At 35.0% G+C, this 23,281-nt stretch overlaps 1 protein-coding gene across 1 annotated transcript; it reads right to left on the bottom strand.

Annotated features, from left to right (window-relative positions):
* Positions 1–5,081: 5,081 nt before the first annotated feature.
* LOC140750325 (serine protease 27) lies at positions 5,082–11,566 on the bottom strand. Its single transcript, XM_073083783.1, has 7 exons — positions 11,316–11,566; positions 10,203–10,385; positions 8,299–8,530; positions 7,576–7,688; positions 7,018–7,179; positions 6,060–6,222; positions 5,082–5,854 (listed from the first exon to the last, which is right to left on the bottom strand). Exons 1-7 carry the CDS (start codon positions 11,547–11,549, stop codon positions 5,625–5,627), a joined length of 1,317 nt encoding a protein of 438 aa, XP_072939884.1. The 5' UTR covers positions 11,550–11,566; the 3' UTR covers positions 5,082–5,624.
* Between the last annotated feature and the right edge of the window lie 11,715 nt (positions 11,567–23,281).

The raw sequence follows: 23,281 nt of genomic DNA, 5'->3' as shown, positions 1-23,281 counted from the left end.
ACCTTAAGCCGTCAGTCTGGTTATTGTCATTGGATTTTCTTATTATTATAAGAAAATATCTTCTATATTTAGAAGTAGTTAATGAGCAAGGAATGCACCTGGTAATAGTATGATGGTAAGTTACTGTCGCCAATGGGAATCTGTAATCAACCGCAGATAGGACTACAGTTCGTTAGATAGATACGTTGCTGCCCCTAAAAATAAGTTGGAACGCCGAATAAGTATGTCTCCGTAAGAAATCGCTTCAAACCGGAATACATCAACGCTAAACATTGCTGTTATTACACAGAAACGGGGATAGAGTTGCGAGGTCCCTCAAAAATTGAACCGCAAAGGGTTTTTCTATCCTCAAATGAAGAATTGCAGGCAACTTCTATACATAAATATTGTGTATGTTTATTTATTCGGGGGTATTATTATTGTTCAGTATTTAAGACCGGCTGAAATACTGATTAATAAAAAGTAAGTTCAAAATTTGAAAGGTTGACGTTTCTGTCATAACACACATTGTACGGACAGTCGGCATTCGGAATTCGTCACGGGACGTATATTATATTATATATTTATAGCGGGGGTCCTTAGGACCTATTCGGGAGTCGCGAGTGTGTGTGCATCAAGGACGATCGGTCGCCGAAGGGAGCAGCGCACAACTCACCGGTATTTATATTGTTTTCACTTACACTTATCGTCAGTAGCGCACAAGGATCTAATATTTCGGATCAAACCAGCGACCTAAAACTGATACAATTGTTATTATAGTTGTTTTAATTAAACTTAACTTAACTTGGATTTACTTAACAACGAGCATATGTACATTTACATACAGAGACAGACCGCGGTATTTCAAAATTCTGCAGTCTTTTAAATTAAAGAGAGAATATTAAAAATAAGTTGAGTGTTTGGATAGTTGGAATATTTTACCTTGCGTTGGAGAATGCGGGTATATCGCGTATTTTCAGTGAACGAGTGCGGTGAACTTTAGTAACATCCATTTAATTAGAAAAGCAACCTTACTGTCTGCGTCTTGTGTTTATATGAAGAAAATTGTGGTTTCTGATGTTTCATAGAAATAGTGGTTTTGTAAATAGAATATTTGTTGACATGTCTGTGCTGATTTTTGAAGGAATTTTATTTTGTCTGCTGAAGTATGCAGAATTGTATTCGTTATAAAAGTAATTGATATTCCACTTTATTTTTTTAGTAGTACAGTAATAATCATTGCGGTTTAAGACACAAAGGCTCCAGGTTCCGAATCCGAATATACAGAAGAAATATAAATTTATGAAAAACAGAAAATCTACAGTTTAGAGCGTTGTAATGATTTGTTTTTTAAACGTCACAATTAACACTTTTTGCAAATCACTTCGAGTAGATGCCTCCTTAAAAGTTTTAATCAGAAAAATTTTTGGTTTGGACTTTAAGGCGGAAAGGGATGAAAACAACCGTCTCATTAAACAAGAACTTTTAATTAAAAGTAGGCCCAACTCAATAATCTTCAGAGAAATGGACACAAAAGTTATTATTGTTTTTAGTTTCGTTTCGGTCACTTTTAGTTTGTCTATAAAGCTTTTGTATAGAATACACATATTTAATTTTTATTTTTAAATGCAACCCTTATATCCCAATCTAAAGGAGTGGCATCAACCTTTTACTGGGTCTTTGCTGTGCACAGATCTTCACTTAAAGTGTGAGGTCGTACCTACACAAGTGGGCTCGATTTGTACTTAATAATAATTATTAGAGACATGTAGTGAGATATAAGAGACGAAGGGATTAATCTAGGATATGGCTACCATCATCTTGTAAAGTCATTAGGAAAATATCAGTTTTTAGCAATGCTATGCAAAAATGGTAGTATCCAAGAATACACACTTTATATGAAACAGTTTCAGACTAAAAATCTTCAAATAATAGTTTAGTTCAGTTGAAACGAAGTCTCTTAACCGGGCATCCAAAGATCAAGCCCCAGACACGTACCTGTAATAGGTAGGTACGTATTTGTCCCTGTAGTACCGGGACTAGAATAGGGCTACGGTATCTCCTGCCTGTCGTAAGAGGCGACTAAAAGGGGGCTTCCGGGGTTGGGGGACCTTGACCGTCCGGCAAGGACGACGGCATGTGTGGTCCCCCGAGGGCAGAGCCCGACCGGAGCATCGCGCTTGGAGGACTCCGGTTGTGTTCCATCGGAGATTCCGGAGTTCTCCACCAAGTGCTGAGGACGGCCACCGGGGGGGTTTTAGTGCGGTAAAAATCCCACATAACCCGGCGTCGCTCCCACGTCGTCCGGTACCTTTTGAAGGTATCCCCCTCGAAAACAAAAATAAAAGGCAGGTACGTATTAGAAATTAATTATCACTTGCTAAAACAGTTCCAACAGTATATCGGTAATTGTTTGGCGACGAGCTTAGTTTTCTATGACATTCACGGGACTAAATGGAATAGGTCAGATCGTAGCACTAAACATACAACACTGGGTCCAAAATTCGCTAGCGTGGAACGTTACAGAAAATTGTTCCCGCTCTAGTGAACAAGCATTGCATGCAGCAAGATTGTGAGGAAATGATGCGAATAATATGTCAAATCGCACAATATAAATATGCAGAATGTTTTGCAAGTGCCATATTATACGATTAAAGTTACCGAATCCTAGCATTAAATTGCACGGTAGTAAATTTTTAAAGTTGCAAACGTATGCAGTTCGTTCGACGATAAGTGACCACTGCTAATGATATCTATTATAAACCTTCCATATACGAACTCTGAACAAAATTGAATCCTTTTTTTTAACGAGGAGAATAACCTTTATAAGTTACCCGGTGTAGGTGGGCGCAACACCAGGTTATGTGTGATTTTTATAGGTACCCTTGATGACTATTGGATCCTAGCCAAAGTCCGCTCAAGTCATACACTATCTCTAAAGACTAAAATCGACCGCCTAGTACAATTATATATCGAAAGCATCGCTGTTTTATCTAAAGTATTGTTAACATAAAGTTAAATTTTATTATATTCTACTCTTAATTAAGTGGCCATTAAATCTTGTATTACAAACATTGTACTAAACTAATTTTATTTCAGCAATGAACAATTTGTTTTAAAATTCAATCGTAGTTGTATTTCAGTGCAGACAGCGACGCGTTGCGCTTCGGAAACTCAATTACACGCTTCTTGTGCGAGTGGTTCTTGGTTGTAGCGAGTTAGAATTACTCGCAGCACAATGGCAGCTGTGAGAGGCTATATGATCAAGCGATCGAAACTTGATGATACGTAATAAGAAATTTAGACAATTGTGACAAAAAATGTTGTTACAAAAACCTTACATGTAAAAATTGCAGACATTTGTCGTTACTGAAAATACTTCCAAAAATCTTACAATAAATTATTTATATATTTATTGTAACACTAACACACAGTTAAAGTAAAGAAAGAAGTAAAGCTAGACTTAATGCCTGATGGCATTCTTAATTCTAAATAATCTCCTTTATATTTTTTGTAAATAAGTATATTGTTTTTATTGGCGCCATTTACATGGCGTTCATTTCAAAGAAGAGTACCGATTTCATAGAAATGGAATAAAAACAAATAACGTATTATATTTCCAAAATTTAAGTTCGAGTCATATTACAATTTGTTTTATTTTCTGCGTTTAAAACTGGTTCTGAATAAATTACTTTTAAAACCTTTTAAATTTTGCGATTTGTTTGTAAAGCCAAAAGTAATTTTAAGTATTTATTAAAAATAGTTCCTATAACACGTAATAAATGAAAGGCATCTAAAGACTACACGAACACATTCTCAGCTAAAATAAGTTTCATTGATTCATTGATGTGATACAATGTGAACTAAAGTGTCGTGCTGTAAGAGCAATTTTATATAAAAGCCAGTATTAAGCCACGCTGCGCTTCGGAAATTCAATTACACGCCTCTAGCCTGCGAGTAGGTCCTATAATAGCATCTTGTACTCTTTTCAGAACATATTTTGAAGCGTTCCTAAGATTTATACATCAATAGATACTTTTTTGATTTTATCATTTTTTACGCATTCTTACTATCTGAGGTCGGTTACAAATGCGTTGCTACGACGCTCTGCTACGAGGACCAAGTTGGTACGCCTCGGAAAAGTATGTGTACCTTACCACACCATTCACACCTGTGCACAGCAGAGCTTTACACTCCTATTGTCAGGTAGAAATAGGAAGAATAAAACCTATTTTTATGTCACAAAACAAGAACTTCTATATGACAGCTTACCAGATATTAAGTGACAGCTATAACTGCGAGTAATATTACCATTTTTAATCAACCCAAAAAAGGGGTCGAAGTCCTACCTAAGATTGGTTACAAATGAGTGTTTTTGTGTGTGACCCTCGAAGATGCAGCTGAACTAAACTGTAATTATAAGGCAGTAGTCTAATAATAATCACACAACACCAAGCCAAATGAAACAACTACGAATTCTACCACCAAAGTTAAAAGTTTACGCGTATATTTCTTTCACGCATTTAACATATACAAATCGAGTCAAATACGCAATATCCACCCATATTTGATTGTAACCCTGTGTGTATTATTAAAAAGTATACTGTCTCCAAGCGTGGCTGAATATTTAATAAGCGGGAGCATAATAATATTTCTTCAGAATACAAAAGAGAAAAAATAGCACGTTATCTCGAAAATGCTACGTCACTCCGAAGACAGTGCTCCGCATAATTTATTAAAATCTTATTAAAAGTGTCACCGAAGATAAAGCCTTTGTATTAAAAAGTCTCTATTACGTCCTCCACTTTTTATTAACTTTTTAATCTTTGTACTAATAAGGAACTAAGTTAGAACAGATGTCGCTTGTTTATTAAAATGGATGATCTGATACATACTTTATTAATATTTTTGGCGGGGTGAAGTTTTCTTCAATAAAACGAAAGTGATCGTATTATATTTTTAATAAGATGTCTTACAAATAATAAATACAGTCTTGAAAATGTTTGTTACAACTTATGATAATCTATTTCTTAAAGAAGATTGGATAGTATAAAATTGATTCTTAAATAACTTGTAAGATAAATATTGAGTTTATTATCTTATGGTACTAATTACGAAAATGATTACTCATCTACGTTGCTATTTTATAAGCTGTTATATAATAGCCTTTTTCTTTTATTAAATTGTCTATTTACATTTTATATGTACCTACACTACTATTGCTAACCTAAATTTGTCTAAAATAAATCGCTGCTTAAAAATAAGTCCACTTCTTTGTACATAATTCTTGTTTCAATGAATTGATTATTATATACTTTTGCAGACTGTAAAGAGTATTATTGTAATTATTTTCGTTTTCGGCAAGTACTAAACCTAAATATCGTATCTTTTATTGAGCGTCACATTAATATATTTTCTATAGTTTCCTATTAAATTGTATATACATAATATTAGGACCTTAAATATGTTTTAAGCCAGTTCAATTTTTTTTTCAAAATCTAAAAAATTATTTGTACGTTCAAATCGAAAGACAAGAATTGTAAATGTGTTTTTAACGCCAGTTTGTAACGTTAGTGGCAGTAACTTTGAAATGTCATAACTATTTTATTTATCTCTTTTTCTCATTATATCTTTCTCTTTCCTTCCTAAGACACAATATTACTTCTATAAAACAGCCCAGAGTTGTGGTAAATCCAGCTGTAATGTGGTCCGACGTCTGTATACACCACATAGTAGTTTGGGTCGCATGGAGTGTTGGGTCGGTTCACACCGCACTTGGAGAGCACGCCGCGTAGGAACCAGCTGATCTTGAAATCGGTTTGCATTGTCGGTACCACTAAGCCGCCGCCGCTGTCGCCGTTGCGAGGGTTGATGCCTATAACATTTCGGTGATAGAGCAGAAGCACACGAGAAAATAGTGCACATGCAGTGCACATAAATAATTTTGTCTTCTTACCTATAGTAACATATTATGTCGCAGAATAAATAGTAAGGGCTCAGGGTTTTTTTTTCAACCTTGAAGACAAACCACCTAAATATATCATTGTCTTCTTTAATATATAACCTTATTTTTAACTCACCTGCATTTGGGCCGTATCCAGCACAGAAAGTAAATTCATTTAACAAAGGTTTATAAAGGTGCTGTGCAAATGCAAGACAAGTTGCGTCGTTTTGCACCATGATATTCGTAGTTCTTAGAGTATCAGAGAGCCTATCCTGCTCTGTGGTTCCGAATCCAACAACCTAGAAAAAGAACAAATTATAGTATTAATTCTTAGAGAAAGGACCCGCGTGGCTGAGCGGTCACCATGTCGGACTGACATGCAAAAGGTTCCGGGTACGATCCCCGGCCAGACAGGCATCTGAATGATGGATTTAGATACCTGTTCTGGGTCTGGGTGTTTGTGTATCCGTCTTTGTGTGTGTCCATCGTCCCCACGACACAGGGAATTCTAGCGTGGAAAGCGTCTATTAAATTCATAGATTAGTAAAGATTACTCACTCCTAATAAGAAAATGTACCCAGTTTTGTTAATTGAAATAGTTGCGTAAAAAAGTTTTGCCACGTCTCCGTGCTAAAATGTTCCTAAAATATTTGAAATAATTATTTATTTATTAGGTAAATTACGTAAATATTACGTAAATTAGTTATTTATTCGTACATTTTCTCTAAAAATGTTTTTATTTGTCAAGGATTCAAAAAAAGAACTTACTAAAATAAACCGTTTGTGGCTTCATTCAATTTCAAGGCGGCGAATTATCTTTACTAATCTATGATTAAATTCTATTAATTCAATGAAAAAATAAAATAAACATAAAATAAAATTGCATTAAAACACGAATTACGTTTGTGTCAGTGACTGGGCGGTTTAGTAGTGTGAATGTTGCCAATCTGATTTTATTTGTGAATAAGAATTACCGGGCGTTAGTAAAGATCAAAATTAAAGAGTGTCTACTGTCTAAACATGGATAGATTAAATATTAATAATGGACGAAAGTCTATAATTAAAGTCGAAGTATTTTTAGGATAAATTCTTACCACCGCTTCTTTTCCAAATAATGCCGTTTTGTCGTAAACAGGACCCCATATGCATATAGGTTGTACGTATTCGGTAAAGGTGATTTGATTAACTATAATAATAGCGAGGTCTGAAGTAGCCGCCGAATGGTTGTAAGCAGGATGTAAGATGGTTTTCTTAGGCTGTAAAATATAAAACACAAGAGTTTAAATATAAACAGCTGTAGCGGATATTTCTTGCATTCATTTAAGCCATTAATAATAATTATTAATTATTTTCGTTTTAATGTCTGTTTATGTAAGTGATATATTACTCGATAATGGGAGAAGACGCTGGTTCCTGAAACACAGTTACGACTAACTCAGGAACCAGAGGCTACAAACTTCTGAAATGTACTTACAATTTTTGTGTCAATAAAGTTATTATTATTATTATTATTAATAATGAAAGTATCCGATGTTTTGCCTACCGAAGCTTCAAATTTGACAATTGTTGCATAATAGATTTTGTCAAATATCCAATCTTTGGCAGGTAAACATTGATTAATAATATTTAAGATATTGATAATGAATGCTCACGGTAAAAGTCTGCCTTCCAGCTTGAGTAAGGTCCTTAAGGTATGTAACACCAGCGTGGACTGTTATCTTATTAGCCGGTATCGCGATACCATTTGAGAAGAGGCAGTGTCCAGCTGAAAATAATTAAATAGTCTTTTGTATATTTGTGTATATTTCATTGTATTGTGTAATGTTTGAATGTAATAATCATCATCATCAACCCTTTGCTGTCCCACTGCTGGGCACGGGTCTCCTCTCAGAGTCAGAAGGATTAGACCATAGTCAACCGCGCTGGCCAAATGCGTATTGGTAGACTTCACATATGTACCTTTGAAAACATTTTTTTAAGATTTCTCAGATACGCAGGTTCACCGTTTAAGCAAGTGATAATTAATTTCTAATATGCACATGACTTTGATAAATCAGAGATGCGTACCTGGGATTTGAACCTAGGACCCTTCGATCATGAGGCTGAGTCTCTCAACCACTAGGCTATCACTGCCTCTAAATTAAATGTAATACATAAATAAATATGCTTCTAATTCTTTAAATAATATATTTTTTCAATAAAAAGTATGACCTGCCCTTCAAAGGATGACGGCATGCATGAAATTTTAACTCCTTCCCTAAGATAAATGAATTTTAGTTATCTAACTTCTGACCGTGCTTGATGACACTTTATTGCGTACGAATTACACATTACAATACATCACATTACATACTTGAGTTGTATAAAAATCCAACCTGTTAAAATAGCCGTCTTGGATATAATGTTCCCTCCGCACTGGTATCGTATGTTTTTGGTTACGGGATCCTCGATCATAATGGCCACATGCCACGGCCAGTCTCCAGTCTTGGAATCAGTCCTTAGAGAAGTGAGCTCGGCGTGGTCTAGAGAACGCCGTCCACAAATATGGCTGTACGTTTTGCTTTCATTCTCTTTGGTTACGTTCAAAGAAGCTATGGTTTGTGACAACTGAAATAAAAAATATTAATTTCAATATTAATAACAGCACATGCATAGAAGTACTGGACTACTGATGTGCCTTTATTCCTCTTAAATTACTTTCAACTTTTCTCTGAATTATATCACGCTTAACGTTATCTTGTTTCTTTTATTCTGTGAAAGTCCAGGATTTAAACCAGATTAAAGCGTTCGTTACATTCAGAATTCACATCTTGAGAATTTCCTATCGCTCTAATTCCAAAGGTGTGATATTTTCAATTAAATTTGAAATAATGTGAGCAGAATATTTATGTATGGTGCGGGAATTTTGCGAAAACTCAGTGCAAAGTCGGTTCATAAATTGCAAGCGTGGGGTTGTTATACACCCTCAAAGAGATATTCTCGCGATAATCAAAGGGATTCCTCTTGTCAATGTCTACTCGTTATGTGGATGCAAGGAAATTGGACTTATAAACTTTAAAGCAACGGTTTAGAAACAAGCGAAGTATATTGCGTAAAATGCTTTGTACATTTTGAAATATTTTGAAGAAAGAATTCTCTTAACCCATACCTACATATTGACGAAGTCAAAGTGGGCAAAAACGGTTTTTGATTTGATATCAATGATATACTTATATTTAAGTATGTGTAATCAAAGATGTTCAAGTATATAGTAGAAATAGACCGGACATGGGAAGAAAAATTCACCACTTGGTAACAATTAGTTATGAAATGTATTTCAAACGTCAAGGAATCCGAGATGGTGTCGGTGTAAACCGTTACGGAGATTTTTAAACGAAGATCTTAACAATGTCTGATCCTAGCATACACAGTAAAAGATAGGCGAGAAAATGATTGTCAAAGTCACACGATGTAGGGATAGCACTAGTCTACTCCGATGTCAAAGGAAGAAACTAATGTAAGGGATTAAATCTAGTTAATGAACAACAGTTTCGTACGAAGTCAGTCATCTCATGAGGTTTCCAACACGCATTAGAGGATTATGACAACAGTTCAAGAAGTGATAGATAGTTGAATGGATAGACAAATGCATTAATGAATACACGGATTGACGAACGGATGGATGGACGAATTGAGAGATGGATGAATGGATGATATAAACATGAAGGGATCTTTTTTTTTTATAATATAGGAGTAGCAGACGAGCATGCAGTCCACCTGATGGTAAGTGGCTACTGCCGCCCATGGACATCTGTAATCAACCCCAGATAGGATTAGATATTCCTACCTGAGGTCGGCCACAGATGCGCCGCTACCCCTGAGGACTAAGCTGGAACGCCTCGGAAAAGTATGTCTCCCTTACCACACCCTTCAAACCGGAACACAGCAGCGCCTAACACTGCTGTTATTAGGTAGAAATAGGTGTGGCGGTGGTGCCGCCGGAGTCGAACCACTAAGGGTTCTACCACCTTCAAAATCTGTCTGTGATCTGTGTGTAGAATGACAGTTAGATAGGAGATCAGTACACTTAGTACGAGTTTTACAAAATGTCTGTTTTTGTATTTGTTTACGTATTTGGCCATACATTTCCAATCAGCGTCCCTAGCGGACTCTTTCAGAACTAATCGGAAATGTATGGGAAATACGTAAACAAATACAAAAACAGTCACTTTTGTAAAAATGTAAAAACTCATACCATGGGTACAGACGTATGTACAGATTCTTTATATCAAAACTTTACCTTTATGGTCTCGTCACATAATGTAACATTATTTAACTTGAGTTTTGTGACAGTTGGTATATTTTCCGGGTTATTTTCATTAATGAGAATATAAAAATTGTATATTTTTGGCAACTCTCCCTTGGGCTTAATAGTAAAATCATGCCATTGGTTTTGCGCGGAGATTGTACTGTTGACAGACGCCTGAAAAGAAAAGAGAAAATGTTTTATGGAAACAATACAATTAATTAATTTTCTTTAAAATTTAATACAACGGTTACATAAATGTTGCTTGGTTAGGACTACTAAGAAATATAATATTGCTGTGTAGTGTCTACGTACTATAATGTCTTAATTATATTAAATTAGTTATATTATATTAAATTAAATTATTAACATATTAAATTAGTGTACCTCTGAAATTTTACTTTTTGTATTTCTCCTTCTTGTATATTACAAAAAGAACTGTTCTTTATATTAAAATTAGGACAGACCTAATTGGATAAAAATAATTAAGTTACTAGATAAATTATATTAAAATGTATGTAGAAGTGTTTCATGGCCAAGGTCTTAAGTTTAAACGCAGATGATAACCTTTTATTTTATTCATCAAACTACACGTAATTTTGCAAGATAAATAACGTGTATTTACTACACTAAGTTTTATATTATTTATTTATTAATAATAAATGTCCCAAGGAAAAGCTGTGTACATCTGATGTATATAGGTATTTTTTTATGTTTGTGTGCTTGTGTACGTAATTCTAACACTAGGCCGATATTATTTTTTTTTATAGTTACAAGATAGATATATAGATAGACGATAGCTAAGAAACTGGACGGCTTTAGCTACAAATCGCAACCAAAAATTAAACCGAGAATAAGATAAAGAATATGGTCTTCGAGCAGACGATTGTGTTATTATGTAATAGTAAAATAGGTGTAGGTACGATGACCCGCATGGTTTGGCGGTCCTCATACTCGTGTTATACGTAGAGTACCGGGTCGACTCCCGGCCAGGTAGGTATAAAATTAATTACTTTTTAAAATTAAAATATCAATGAATCGAAATTTAAATGTAGGGTATAGGGCCCTACGTGTAAAAAACTTTATAATTATGTATATTTTACTTACGCCATAAATAATCGTCTGCCGTTTGAAAGCTACTTCAATTTCGACATGTTGCACGTTGTGGTACATACCAATGTTCACGACACCTTGCCAAACTTTGTCCGTTATTTTATCAAAATACAACACTCCGATAGCACACGGATCGTATCTAGTCAAAACGGGCCCTTTTATAGACATAGAATTTGACCTAAGACTTAAAACTAGTAGAAAAAATATTGTGAAGCTAAATTTGATCATCTTGTAAAATATTTTTTATTCTAAGAATATTTCTTAGTTTACTGTGACGACCACTGTAGTAACGACAAGTAAATCACTGGAAAAATACTAAACTGTTATATAAAAATAAAAAATAAATGTCTATAAGTCTTTATCTAAAATTATTGTATACAGGATGTTGCGTCGATAACGCGCTTCGCACAAATTAATTTTGGTCACTTGCCACTTTCCTTATAAGTGAAAGTGCGGAATGAGTTATTGTTTGCTTATTAACTGTAAATTATGGTTGTAATATTAATCGGGTTATTATCCAATTAGTCATTTGTGTAACAAAGAAATTAATCACAATGGAAAAGAAAGGATCTGTGTTACCAGTTGTGACAGTAAACCTACTGCCCCAGAATATTGGTGCATATTTGTAAACTAGACTACTGAGCCATAGATTAGTAAAGATACTTCGCCGCCTTGAAATTGAATGAAGCCACAAACGGCTTATTAGTAAGTTCTTTTTTTTAATTCTTGACAAATAAAAAACATTTTTAGAGAAAATTTACGAATAAATAACTAATACTGCGTAATTAACACAATAAATAAATAATTATTTCAAATATTTTAGGGACATTTTAGTACGGAGACGTGGCAAAACTTTTTTACGCAACTATTTCAATTCTCAAAACTGGGTACATTTTCTTGTTAGGAGTGAGTAATCGTCGGCGGGTAAAGTTTTTCGTGCGTATGTCTCATTCTTTGGCGCGTTACTCGACCCTCTTGACGGATTTAACATATTTTCAAGGTGGTAGAACCCTTTGTGGTTCTACTCCGGTGGCACCACCACCACACTTATTTCTGCCTAATAACAGCAGTGTTAGGTGCTGCTGTGTTCCGTTTTGGTGCGAGGTGGGTGTGGTAAAGGAGACACACTTTTCCGAGGCGTTCCTGCTTAGTCCTCAGGGGTAGCGTCGCATCTGTGGCCGAGCTCAGGTAGGAATATCTAATTCTATCTCGGGTTGATTACAGCGGCAGTAGCCACTCACCATCAGGTGGACTGCATGCTCTTCTGCGTCGTTGCATCGTCTAAATTGTGGGCTCTTATTTTAAGCAGTCGGTATATTTTATCATATTAATAACCAGTAAGTTCCCATTTGAAAAATAAACGAGGGTATGGAAAATGTAATTAAGTGATGATCTTAGTTTGAAATTATGTTACACACTAAGGAGGTTCAAGTTCCATTTTCAATAGTTCAAATAGTATTATTTACAGGTCACAATTTTGATACCACTTGATTGAACAATGATGAATCAAAAATTCCAAAAAGAAACACTCTGTATTGTTAGTTTAATCATTGTTACCAATAATCACCAATGTTAGGTCGTGCCCCTGTGTTCTCTGAATATACCTTATCTACAACGGCACTAAACGTAAATATACCTATTAGTTTATTTATTAAATTAGCTCGTCAAGATGTTTCGAAACTTTTTTTCATAATATATGAATAGCAGACGAGCATGCAGTCCATAATGGTGAGTGGCTACTGCCGCCCGTAGACATCTGTAATCAATCCCAAATTGGATTAGATATTCTTATCAAAAGTCAGCCAAAGATGCGCCGCTAATCCTGAGGACTAAGCTGGAACGCTTCCGGAAAGTATGTCTCCTTTAAAATACCCTTCAAACCAGAACACAGCAGCTGACGCTACTGTTATGAGGCAGAGATAGGTGTGGCTGTGGTGCCGCCGGAGTCGAACCTCAAACATACCTATACATACGATTCTAAAATAATGATTAACGAATGCTTCGTACATATGCTCTGTCACACATTCCGCTAAAGTTGGCCCTCAAACTATTCCAAAGTCCTTCGGTTTTAATAATGAATCGAATATTCGAGCGTGGTATTAAAAATGTACGAGTGTACAAAGGTCTCAAAGCATACCGCGCGGGCCAGCTGAGGGCGAAATTAACGCAACATTTACAGGGATTGCAAATATGCTCAACTTTCACTTTCATGCTCATACTGATGCTCATGTCAACTTTTGTTTAAATAGGGTATAAATAAAATTGTTATCTTATGAAGCGATGGTTTCCCTTATAATTTTTTAAAATTTCACACTCAGGCACATATAGCATATTTATGAGTTTGATATATTTATAATGTGTTTCGAAATGATGCATATAAATGTAATTTTATATTTATACCCAATGGTCACAATAGTAGAAATTACTGGACCAGATCTAATACCTAATACTGTTATTATCATTGAAACGAATTTATTAACTAAATTATTTAAATATTTCATATCGCATACAGGTATGTACGAATTGCGTATGTTCGACCGATATATGGATTTTAAGGCTTCCAGTTCTCACAACTAAGTAGTCAAATATGTATTTTTATATATATTGACGCACCCGTATCCATTTGGCTCATTTAAACTCTTTGAAGCAAAACAAGGTAAAGTTTTCAGCTCCGCCGCCTGAAAAATATCGCCCAACTTAAGTTTAATGTCTTCAATGAAAAGAAAACATTTGTAAGTAGCAACTTCTTAAACAACTTTTGAAATAAGCCGGGTTATGGGAGCTTAATACAATGTCGTTATAACTTTAATGAAATAGGTATTTGTTCTTTTTAATTTTTCTTTGAATTATTTTATACTAAACATTTTGTAAGGATGCTGTTAAATTTTTATTTTATTCCCTGTATCGCAGGTGCCGTGGACACACACAAAGACGAATACACAAACATCCAGACCCTTTTTTTTAGTAGCCCTATTCTGGTCCCGGAACTACAGGGACACCCTAGTCCATACCTATCCATCCTATGGTAACATCCAGTCCCAGAACAGATATCTAAACTCGTCATTCAGCTGATATTTGGCTGTCCGAGGATCGAACCCGAAACCCTTTGCGCGTCAGACTTGTATGGTGACCGCTCCGCCACGGGGGTCGTCAAGAAAAGGTGATTGGATAAACAATCCCTAAAGAAATGGTTGTGGCCCCTTTACTTAGGTCACGTGTTGATTTATAATATTGAAATTATATATCTACATATTTTTCTTTCTCCGCCTCTTTCATTTAGACCTGAATACATACAAAGTGAAACTTTAATAAAATATTGTTAATTTTATGATTCCAACATGCAAAGTTACAACTAGACAAGTATTTGTGACTTAAAGAATATTTTAAACCCAATTTTTTTTTCCCATTAGCCCGTGAAGAAAAAATAAAGTATTTTATCAAGAAAGGAAAATATAAAGTCACTAGCTGACCCGGAAAACGTGTGTTGCCATATAAATAAAAAAATGTTAAGGGGTTCCCTTATCACTTAGGGATATAGATAGTAACCGATTCTCAAACCTACTGAATATGCATATAAAATTTGGTTAAAATCGATAAAGCCGTTTCTGAGGAGTACGGTTACTAACATTGTGACACGAGAATTTTATATATAAGAATAATCGTAACGAAATACTATACAGATAATGTTTTACTACGGTTATGTGAACATATAAATTGGTAATATCAGCTCGAGTTTGTCCGAACAAATAATTATGAATCCTACGGAAGTATTCGAAATATGAACGAAAACTGGATGACTTTACACCAAAACGAATAATGTGACACTTATGTCGAATTATTAATGAACTTTTATATAATTCTGCAAGCTACTTCATTGAAAGGATTAAACAAATTAAAAGGGTGATTGATAAGTTCAAGAATTCTTAAGCTTGATTTTTAAATGGTTATTACATGAAATATAAATATTTCATTGAACAACGTAGATTACAACCATTATTTTTTTTCTGTTAGGCCTGCATAAAAATGAATAAATCTCTATTCTAGCTTTATTTTACCATACCATACCCTGCTGTTATTAAGCAGAGATAGGTGTGCCGGTGGTGCCACCGATTTCGAACCACTTTCTACCCCCAATTCGTTCTATCACCTTCAAAAAAGCTCGTATTAACATTGTTGCTACAGATCAGTGTAAAAGCGTTCCGTTTTTAATAAGTTTATTACCGGACCGCCACTAACGAACGGTCGCAGGGACGCAAATTGACAATAAATAACAAATGGCCGACGGAGGCTACCCCTTTGTCTATAAATCTGTTTGGTGTGCTTATTATAATTATACAGCTTGTGATTTATCACGACGGAGTCCGCTTGTGGACGGGAGTTTTACTTTAAAGCTGATTTAAGGGACTTTAAAACAGACACTTTATATTATATACGAGTCTATGTAGTAAATGGGTGAGGTCAATGTACAAGAGAAGACTAAATAAGGGTTAGATAGTGAGTAAAAAAAGGTAGGCTTCATTAGTTCAGGCAAGGACTCTAAATTTGAAGTAGAAAATATATTCTATCTTTGTGTGAAAGTTTTATCCACGTCACTTCAGCAATTTTCTAAATATGACTTTTATCCTACACAGAAGACTCTCGTAGAGAGTGACAGTGATATATTTTTTTAAACTATTTATTTTTAAACTGTCTTCCTATATATCGAAAATAGATAAATTTTAACCCGTGTCTAAATTATCTAACAGAAGTGCGTGATTTTCTGTTAGATTTGACTTAATCTTAAAGTCACTTAAAATCGAAAAATAGAAATTTAATCAACGTCTAATTCGTGACCTTATTAATGAATCGTATAATTAAAAATATTTGTAAACCATATTTTACTAACAACGACAATAATAAGAATAAACGACATAATCGAATCATGCGCCACTGAGCACACACAGCTGAATAAATGACAAGATTTTGTGCCACAGTGGAAACAAAACACTTGTGCTGCAAACAATACGCTGGGACATAATTGTGAATAAGTATACAGTTTCAGCGTAAAGAGTCGTTTATAAAGAAGCTTAGTTGTTGGTGAAATTAACCACAATAACTGAAATCTGTTTCACAATAAGTCTCACTTTTCATCGAATGATGGATTTATTATAATTGACAAGAATAATGCTAGTCTAATTCTTCTAAGTTTATTAAGATGAAGTAATAAGACCTTTAAATAAAAATATATTTTTACTTTTGTTTTGGGGAACTAGCGCTACGAAAGCTACGCTATATTGTAGCGGGAAGATTTGATTTCACATTGTTTAACGATTTTATCGAATGATGAAACGGGATAGATAGCTTAACATCCTTTCCAAATGACTGAAATGCACTTCATGTGACGTAACTTTCAGCTACTAATGGTCACCCATCCAATTCCTAACCACGTCTGTCGCCCCTTCACTTTGTTGACTACTACGATGTTTACAAGCCGCGTCAAATATTTCGACTAAAAGTACCCCCCATAAAAACCAGTAAGCACTATAAACGCACCCAACGCGTGACATACAAACAGTTCGTGTTATCAACAACACCAATTAAGAGCTATTAAACGAATAGCGCTTGTTTGTCGGCTGTTGTCCAGTATTAGAACACATAAAGCATCTATTAAGGACATCCTCAGCCTCAAGTTAATTGAACTCTGCTCAGAGATATAGGCAGGCTAGATGGGGCAAAGGATACAAAAATAATATTGGAAACTTTGCTTTGTGTGAAATTTTGCTTTTAACGATTTACGTGGCGAAGTCCTAGATTCATTTCTTGGCCGTCCGACATGTAAATGATGAATTTAACTGTTCTGAATCTAGGTGGTTGTGATATACTCCACTTTCGTTCCTTTGGAGATCCCGGAGCGCAGCGTTGAGGACCGCCACCGGGTGGGTTTTAGTGCGGTAAAAATCCCACATAACCCCGTGTCGCTCCCACGGCACCGGGTACCTTTTGCAGGATTCCCCCTCGAGAAAAAAAAAAAAAAGGTGTTTGTGATATGATGAAACCCATGACAAAGACACCCTGGTGGCTATAAGTACTATATGGATACTAGCATTAAGTACATAGTTATTACCTACCCGTCTAATATTATGTGAACTATGGGTTCTAATATTACATGAATAGATGTGACGTTAAAATAAAGTTTAATAAGTTCTGATTTATTGCCACAGAATTGCCAAGTCCTTGTTCTACATTATTATGCTTGCCACATAACATTAGCAGCTATATTGACTTTTACGTAATGCTTAAAGTTTTCGCTTTGTAAACTTCAGCTTAGTCGATTTGATAAATATAAAGAGACCACACAATACATATTATGATAATAGTTAAGTTGATTGAACGCACCTAGTCTTTGTTATTTTTCCCGAAATATTTGCCACGTCCAGTATTACTATAGAAGTGTCCTGACGGTTGTATTTATTGAGACTTATGTCGCCTTGCAAAGGGTTCCCTACGATCGATTAGCGGATTATTATTTTATTGCACTGAACTACTCTAATTTGTTGCTCACTTACTGTTGATTGGAGTGGAATGAGTTAGAGACGTCCATTATTGTTAGTGGACATATTAAGGACTACTATTATGCATAGTTATGTATATTTAATAAGAGTAGAGTGGTAGTTTGAAAAGTGGTGTGGAGTATCACCATATCAATTCCAAGTGTGAAGCATATCTACGTTTCTTCTGTAGTCTTCAGGAATGGCAACCCATCAATGATCAGTTTTAAGTAAAACCTCTTCTACTCGTTTATCATGGAATTGTTTGAAGGGCTGTTTTTAAATTGGAATGTGTGAATGGGACTCTAAGCTTTACTTTCTGCTACAATATAATAAAGTAGCAATGCCCGCGGCTTCGCCTACGTTGAAAAAAATAACATGACATATACGAGTATATGATTGAAAATCTGTACCTTCGTTGGAATGACAGTGTCGCCATCTGTCGAAAATTAGTCGTACCAACTCAAAAAACTTCGTGGGCTCATGCACAACATCTTTGCTAAAAAATCACATGATCAAATGAATAGTTTACGATTCTACTAGTATAAAGGACATACAGATAAACATTCATTTTTATACATATAGAAGAGCCATAAAAATAAAACAGTAGTCCTTATCTTTAGTCTATTGGTTTCCTTATAAAACAGTAAACAGTGTTGAATAATTCTTTAACACAATCTCTCAAAGCGAGCACACTGGACCATGAAATCTTCTTTGCGAAGAAACGCCGTTTGACTGTTTGTGAATACTTTTTATTTTGATTTTCGCACTTAATTATTTTGTAACTATTTTATATCCTTTAGAAGCTTTGATGAGAAATGCGCCCGCATAATTAACTTTATTTATTTATATTACTAGTGTGTATTTAGAATTGAGGTTCGAATCCCTGGCATGATCTAAGGACTTCTAATGTTCAAAAAGTCTGCCCATCTAGTCTTACTATTTCATTTATAACCAAACCCGAAGAGTAAGATAAAAAAAAAATACGGAAATGCAAATTTCTATAACAAATTTCAACGGGAAATACGAGTAAAATAATAACAATATGTCCTTAACCAGACTCACCAGGGCAATTTTTCAAAATGGACATAATTTGCTTGTTTTTACCAAAAAGTGAAAAACAAAAATACCAAAACAGAGAAAGGTCAAAAGTGTTAATAAATCAGCTGAACCACAGCAATATATTTGGAGGGCCTAAATCGAACACGACAAAGTACCGCGGGTATTACAATCCGAAGTACTAATTGGGATAAAGTAAATATATGTAGGTCCTAAAAACACTTTATCGGTTTAGGAAAATGTAAGGACACATCTCTTAGAGAGAAAAGTATTAGTTATTAAAAAAGCCGATTATTTTATATAAGGAATATTTTTTGAATGTGATGGTAAATTGCGAATAACATTTGTCCAACACACTGCCGTGCGTATATAATACTAGCTGACCCGGCAAACTTTGTGTTGCCATATAAATAAAAAGAATGTTTAGGGTGAACAACCTTCATCAATTAGGGGTACGAAAAGGGGGGGTGAAGATCGGTAAAGCCGTTTCGGAGGAATACGGTAACTAACATTGTGACACGAGAATTTTATATATAAGATATGATTTTCTTTTTTCGGATTTTTGAAAATTACCTGTGTATTAGACATTAATCATAACTTAATGTAACGATGTAGGAAATCATCGTGAGGAAAATCTAGACCATTCTTTAAAAAGTTTTTATGATATTTTGTGCGTTAAAGACCATAATATTACCTACAAACCACTTGCCAGGGATACGCCTGCGTTCAAAATAAATACTGGTACCGTACTAATTAATACCAAAGTACTCAAACTTAATCGTTAAATTTATGAATACGAAAGCATTCCAGATCCATTACGAGTTAATCCGCTTTCCAGTTCCTGCTTTGATATTCGCACAAATATTTATTGCGAGACGCAAAGACGACTTAGCCCTCAGAAGACAAACGATCCTGTTCCTTCACTTTCTTACATGACAAAGACAAAACTTTCCGAGGCGGCATCTTGGAAATATTTCTCTTGTGTAACTTTAATCTCAAGACAGCTTCCGACTCGGTACGTTCTAATCTGCGTTCTGATTACGCTTTGTTTCTAATATTATTAGCGATAATGTAAGTTAAATTCTTGTACACTTACGCCCGTTATTAATAATCAATCTGTCACACGTTTTCTCTGCTAAAGATCGACACGTGTCAATTTTTATTCTTTATAATATACCTAATAGTAGCAGACGAGCATGCAGTCCACCTGATGGTAAGTAGTTACTGCCGCCCATGGACATTCGTGATCAACTCCGCCGCAAACATCCGCAAAGATGCGCAGCTACCCCTGAGGACTAAGCTGGAACACCTCGGATAAGTATGTCTCCCCTTACCACACCCTTAAAATCAGAACACAGTAGCGCTTAATACTGCTGTTATGAAGTAGAAATAGGTATGGCGGACGTGCCGCTGGAGTCAACCCACAAAGGGTTATACCACCTTCAATTTTTTCATACTTAACAGAAGATTCGATAATTAGTCAATAGTAGTTTGATTATTAATAACATATACAAGGAGCAAAAGTTAAGTCCCTGCCGCTCATGGACAGGTGTAATTGGACCCGAAACAGTCAAAGTTCTACATTTATACGGCCACCGATGTTTGAGAACTAAGTTAGAACGCTTGTTTAAGTGCACCGCATTATACAACACTGCTTTATAGTGATTTTATAATGATATATAATATAAGTGTAATAGTGTAAGTGATGGCTTTAGCGTCGGTAGTTTCATTAAAATAGGAAGGTGGTAGAACCCTTTGTGGTTCGAATCCAGCGGCACCACCGCCACACTTATTTCTGCCTAATAACAACATTGTTAGGCACTGCTGTGTTCCGTTTTGAAGGGTGTGGTAAGGGAGACATACTTTTCTGAGGCGTTCCAGCTTAGTCCTCAAGGGTCGCGGCGCATCGGTTGCCGACCTCTGGTAGGAATATCTAATCCTATCTGGGGTTGATTACAGATGTCCATGGGCGGCAGTAGCCACCTACCACCATGGACTGCATGCTCATCTGCTACTTCTATATTATAAAAAATATTGTATAGTTATATCAAAGGCGTTAAAGCTTCAGCTACAAACAATTATGAAGCATATTATGACTAAACTGAAGGATATGTTAATATTTCTTTCTTTTTATCCGGTTACGGAGGGTAATGTTGTCAGACAAATTGTATGTATGTCTCATTTTTTGACATTCCCTCCAGCGTAAAAGGATTGACGGGTTACACCAAGTGGTGTTGTCGGATTAGTCTAAATTGTGGGGGTGACACACAATCCCTTGTAGTTTTTTATTTTTATAATATCTTTAGTAGTTAGTAATAAAACACGATTAATATATTTACGATAGTACCAACAATGCACTACATACAATGCCAAGCACTATTACTTCAAGTGGATCATTCGTAGCACTCAAAACCTCTTCAAACTAGGATAATTATCAGCTAATACATTCAAGTTATGGCTAAATACATTGATATGCATGGTGATCGTGAGGTGATCAATGCATAAATAATTTTGGATTTGAAAATTATGTGCGCCTTAAAAATATTTCCTAATATATTATGTACAAAGAAAAACTTGCCTTAGAACTCTCCATAATATTCTCGAAATTTCGTTAGGGAAGATATTAAAATTTCCAAAACATAATCATCAATACAGATCATTTATAAATTCATGAATATGATTGATTGTTAATCATCATCAACTCAATCCTCAGCATAGTCTTAATCAATCATCTCTATCCAAAATCCCTATGCAAGAATAACGGGAAATACAGAACACATCTCCGATGTCAATTAAGAGTTAGTGCCAGTCAGTTACACTCGAAGTATCATAATTTGCAAGCTCACATTTTGCACTGACTCCGTCTGTTCGCCTGTCCATCTCTTCATATCCATCGAGAAACTATGGAACGGTTGGGCTTAAGGTGCACTTTCGTGTTACGCGATTGAAGCTTGCGACATTACCTGAATCTATAAAATAGTATGAGATTCGACAGCTTAGTTTCTATGTCTATCTTATATTATTAAACAACATTTTTTGTATAACTTATTATGTCGGGGCCGGAGTTAGGCCATTCAATTGCAATGTATGTGTGGTACGATCACATATATTTATTTTTGATAACAGAAGTACATGGATACCACTAACAACATGTATGCATCACACAGACTGCATTTGTGTTTGCTATATTAATTTTGAAATGAATACAGATTGCTAGTAATAAAACGTAGTCGACTTTTTATTTCTTATAGTACTGAACCTGAGCCATCTGAGTTATAACTAGTCGTAAATAATAACCACTGTCCAACTTAATCCCATACACCCAATTACTGCAATGGTTCGCTAAACTGACATTCTGTTCTTCAAACGGACATTTTCAGTTTCCATCAAGATGAGATATGGCTATGTGGGTGCATCAATACTAAGTATTACGTAATTAAATAATGTTTCCAATCCTCAATAATTGTTTTTTTTTATAATTTTGTTGCTTAGAACATGAGTTCTAAGCATGTGCTTAGAATCGAAATCTAAATTTATTATTTAAACATCTTCTGACATAAGTCGACATAACTGTTACATTAAAAATAAGCAACATAAAAGTATTTTTTTAAGTAACTTAGACAATACGAACATTTACAACTAATAACAACTAATTAATAATATTCTTTTCTAACATAAACGTTTTCCTATGTAATACATAAAACATGTATATTTTACTTATAGAATACACGTCGGAATAATTCCTTCAAAGTCAAGAAAGAGAATAGTAGCAATTAATCAAGGGTATTGTACATAAAAAAGTCGACCAAGTTAAGGGCATCGTAATCTTAATCGCTAGTAGCACTCCTAATTACTTTCAGAGGCATCCCTAATTGAAGGAACTCATGCAAAGACGAGACGGCGACAACTTAAAAATACATTTGCTTTAAAAGTTAGTCACGGCTCGGTGCCTCAAGACATTGCAAGTATTTTTTCCTTCCCTACATTTTGTTTCATTACATTAGCGTTCGCTTGCGGTGACTCGCAGAAAACTACATTGCAATATAAATAATAATGCTTTAGAAGCAAGAATATTCGATAATAAGCAATTTTTAAAATACAAAGGTAAATGCTGTGCTGAAGAACTTTTAGGCTTTTGTTCAAGGGGTAAATTGAAGAATATATAATTTTTATAATATAAGAATATATTATAAAAATGCTTTACCCCTGTTTTATTCAATGAGCTACAAATTTGATCTACCTAAGAAAACTACTAAGTTGAAATAGCGTAGTATTGGCCTTTGATTTTGACAGACCATCAATTCTAAAGCTCGATCTAAGAATACAATTCTGATTGTAATTACTGTGCCTATTAAAAAAAACTTTTAATTTTCC

Source organism: Epargyreus clarus, unplaced genomic scaffold, assembly GCF_041222505.1.
Source record: "Epargyreus clarus isolate Ecla_fem2 unplaced genomic scaffold, WU_Ecla_fem_2.2 ptg000019l, whole genome shotgun sequence".
In the NCBI taxonomy this organism is placed as follows: Eukaryota; Metazoa; Arthropoda; class Insecta; order Lepidoptera; family Hesperiidae; genus Epargyreus; species Epargyreus clarus.
This window is presented reverse-complemented; position numbering and strand designations above follow the sequence as displayed.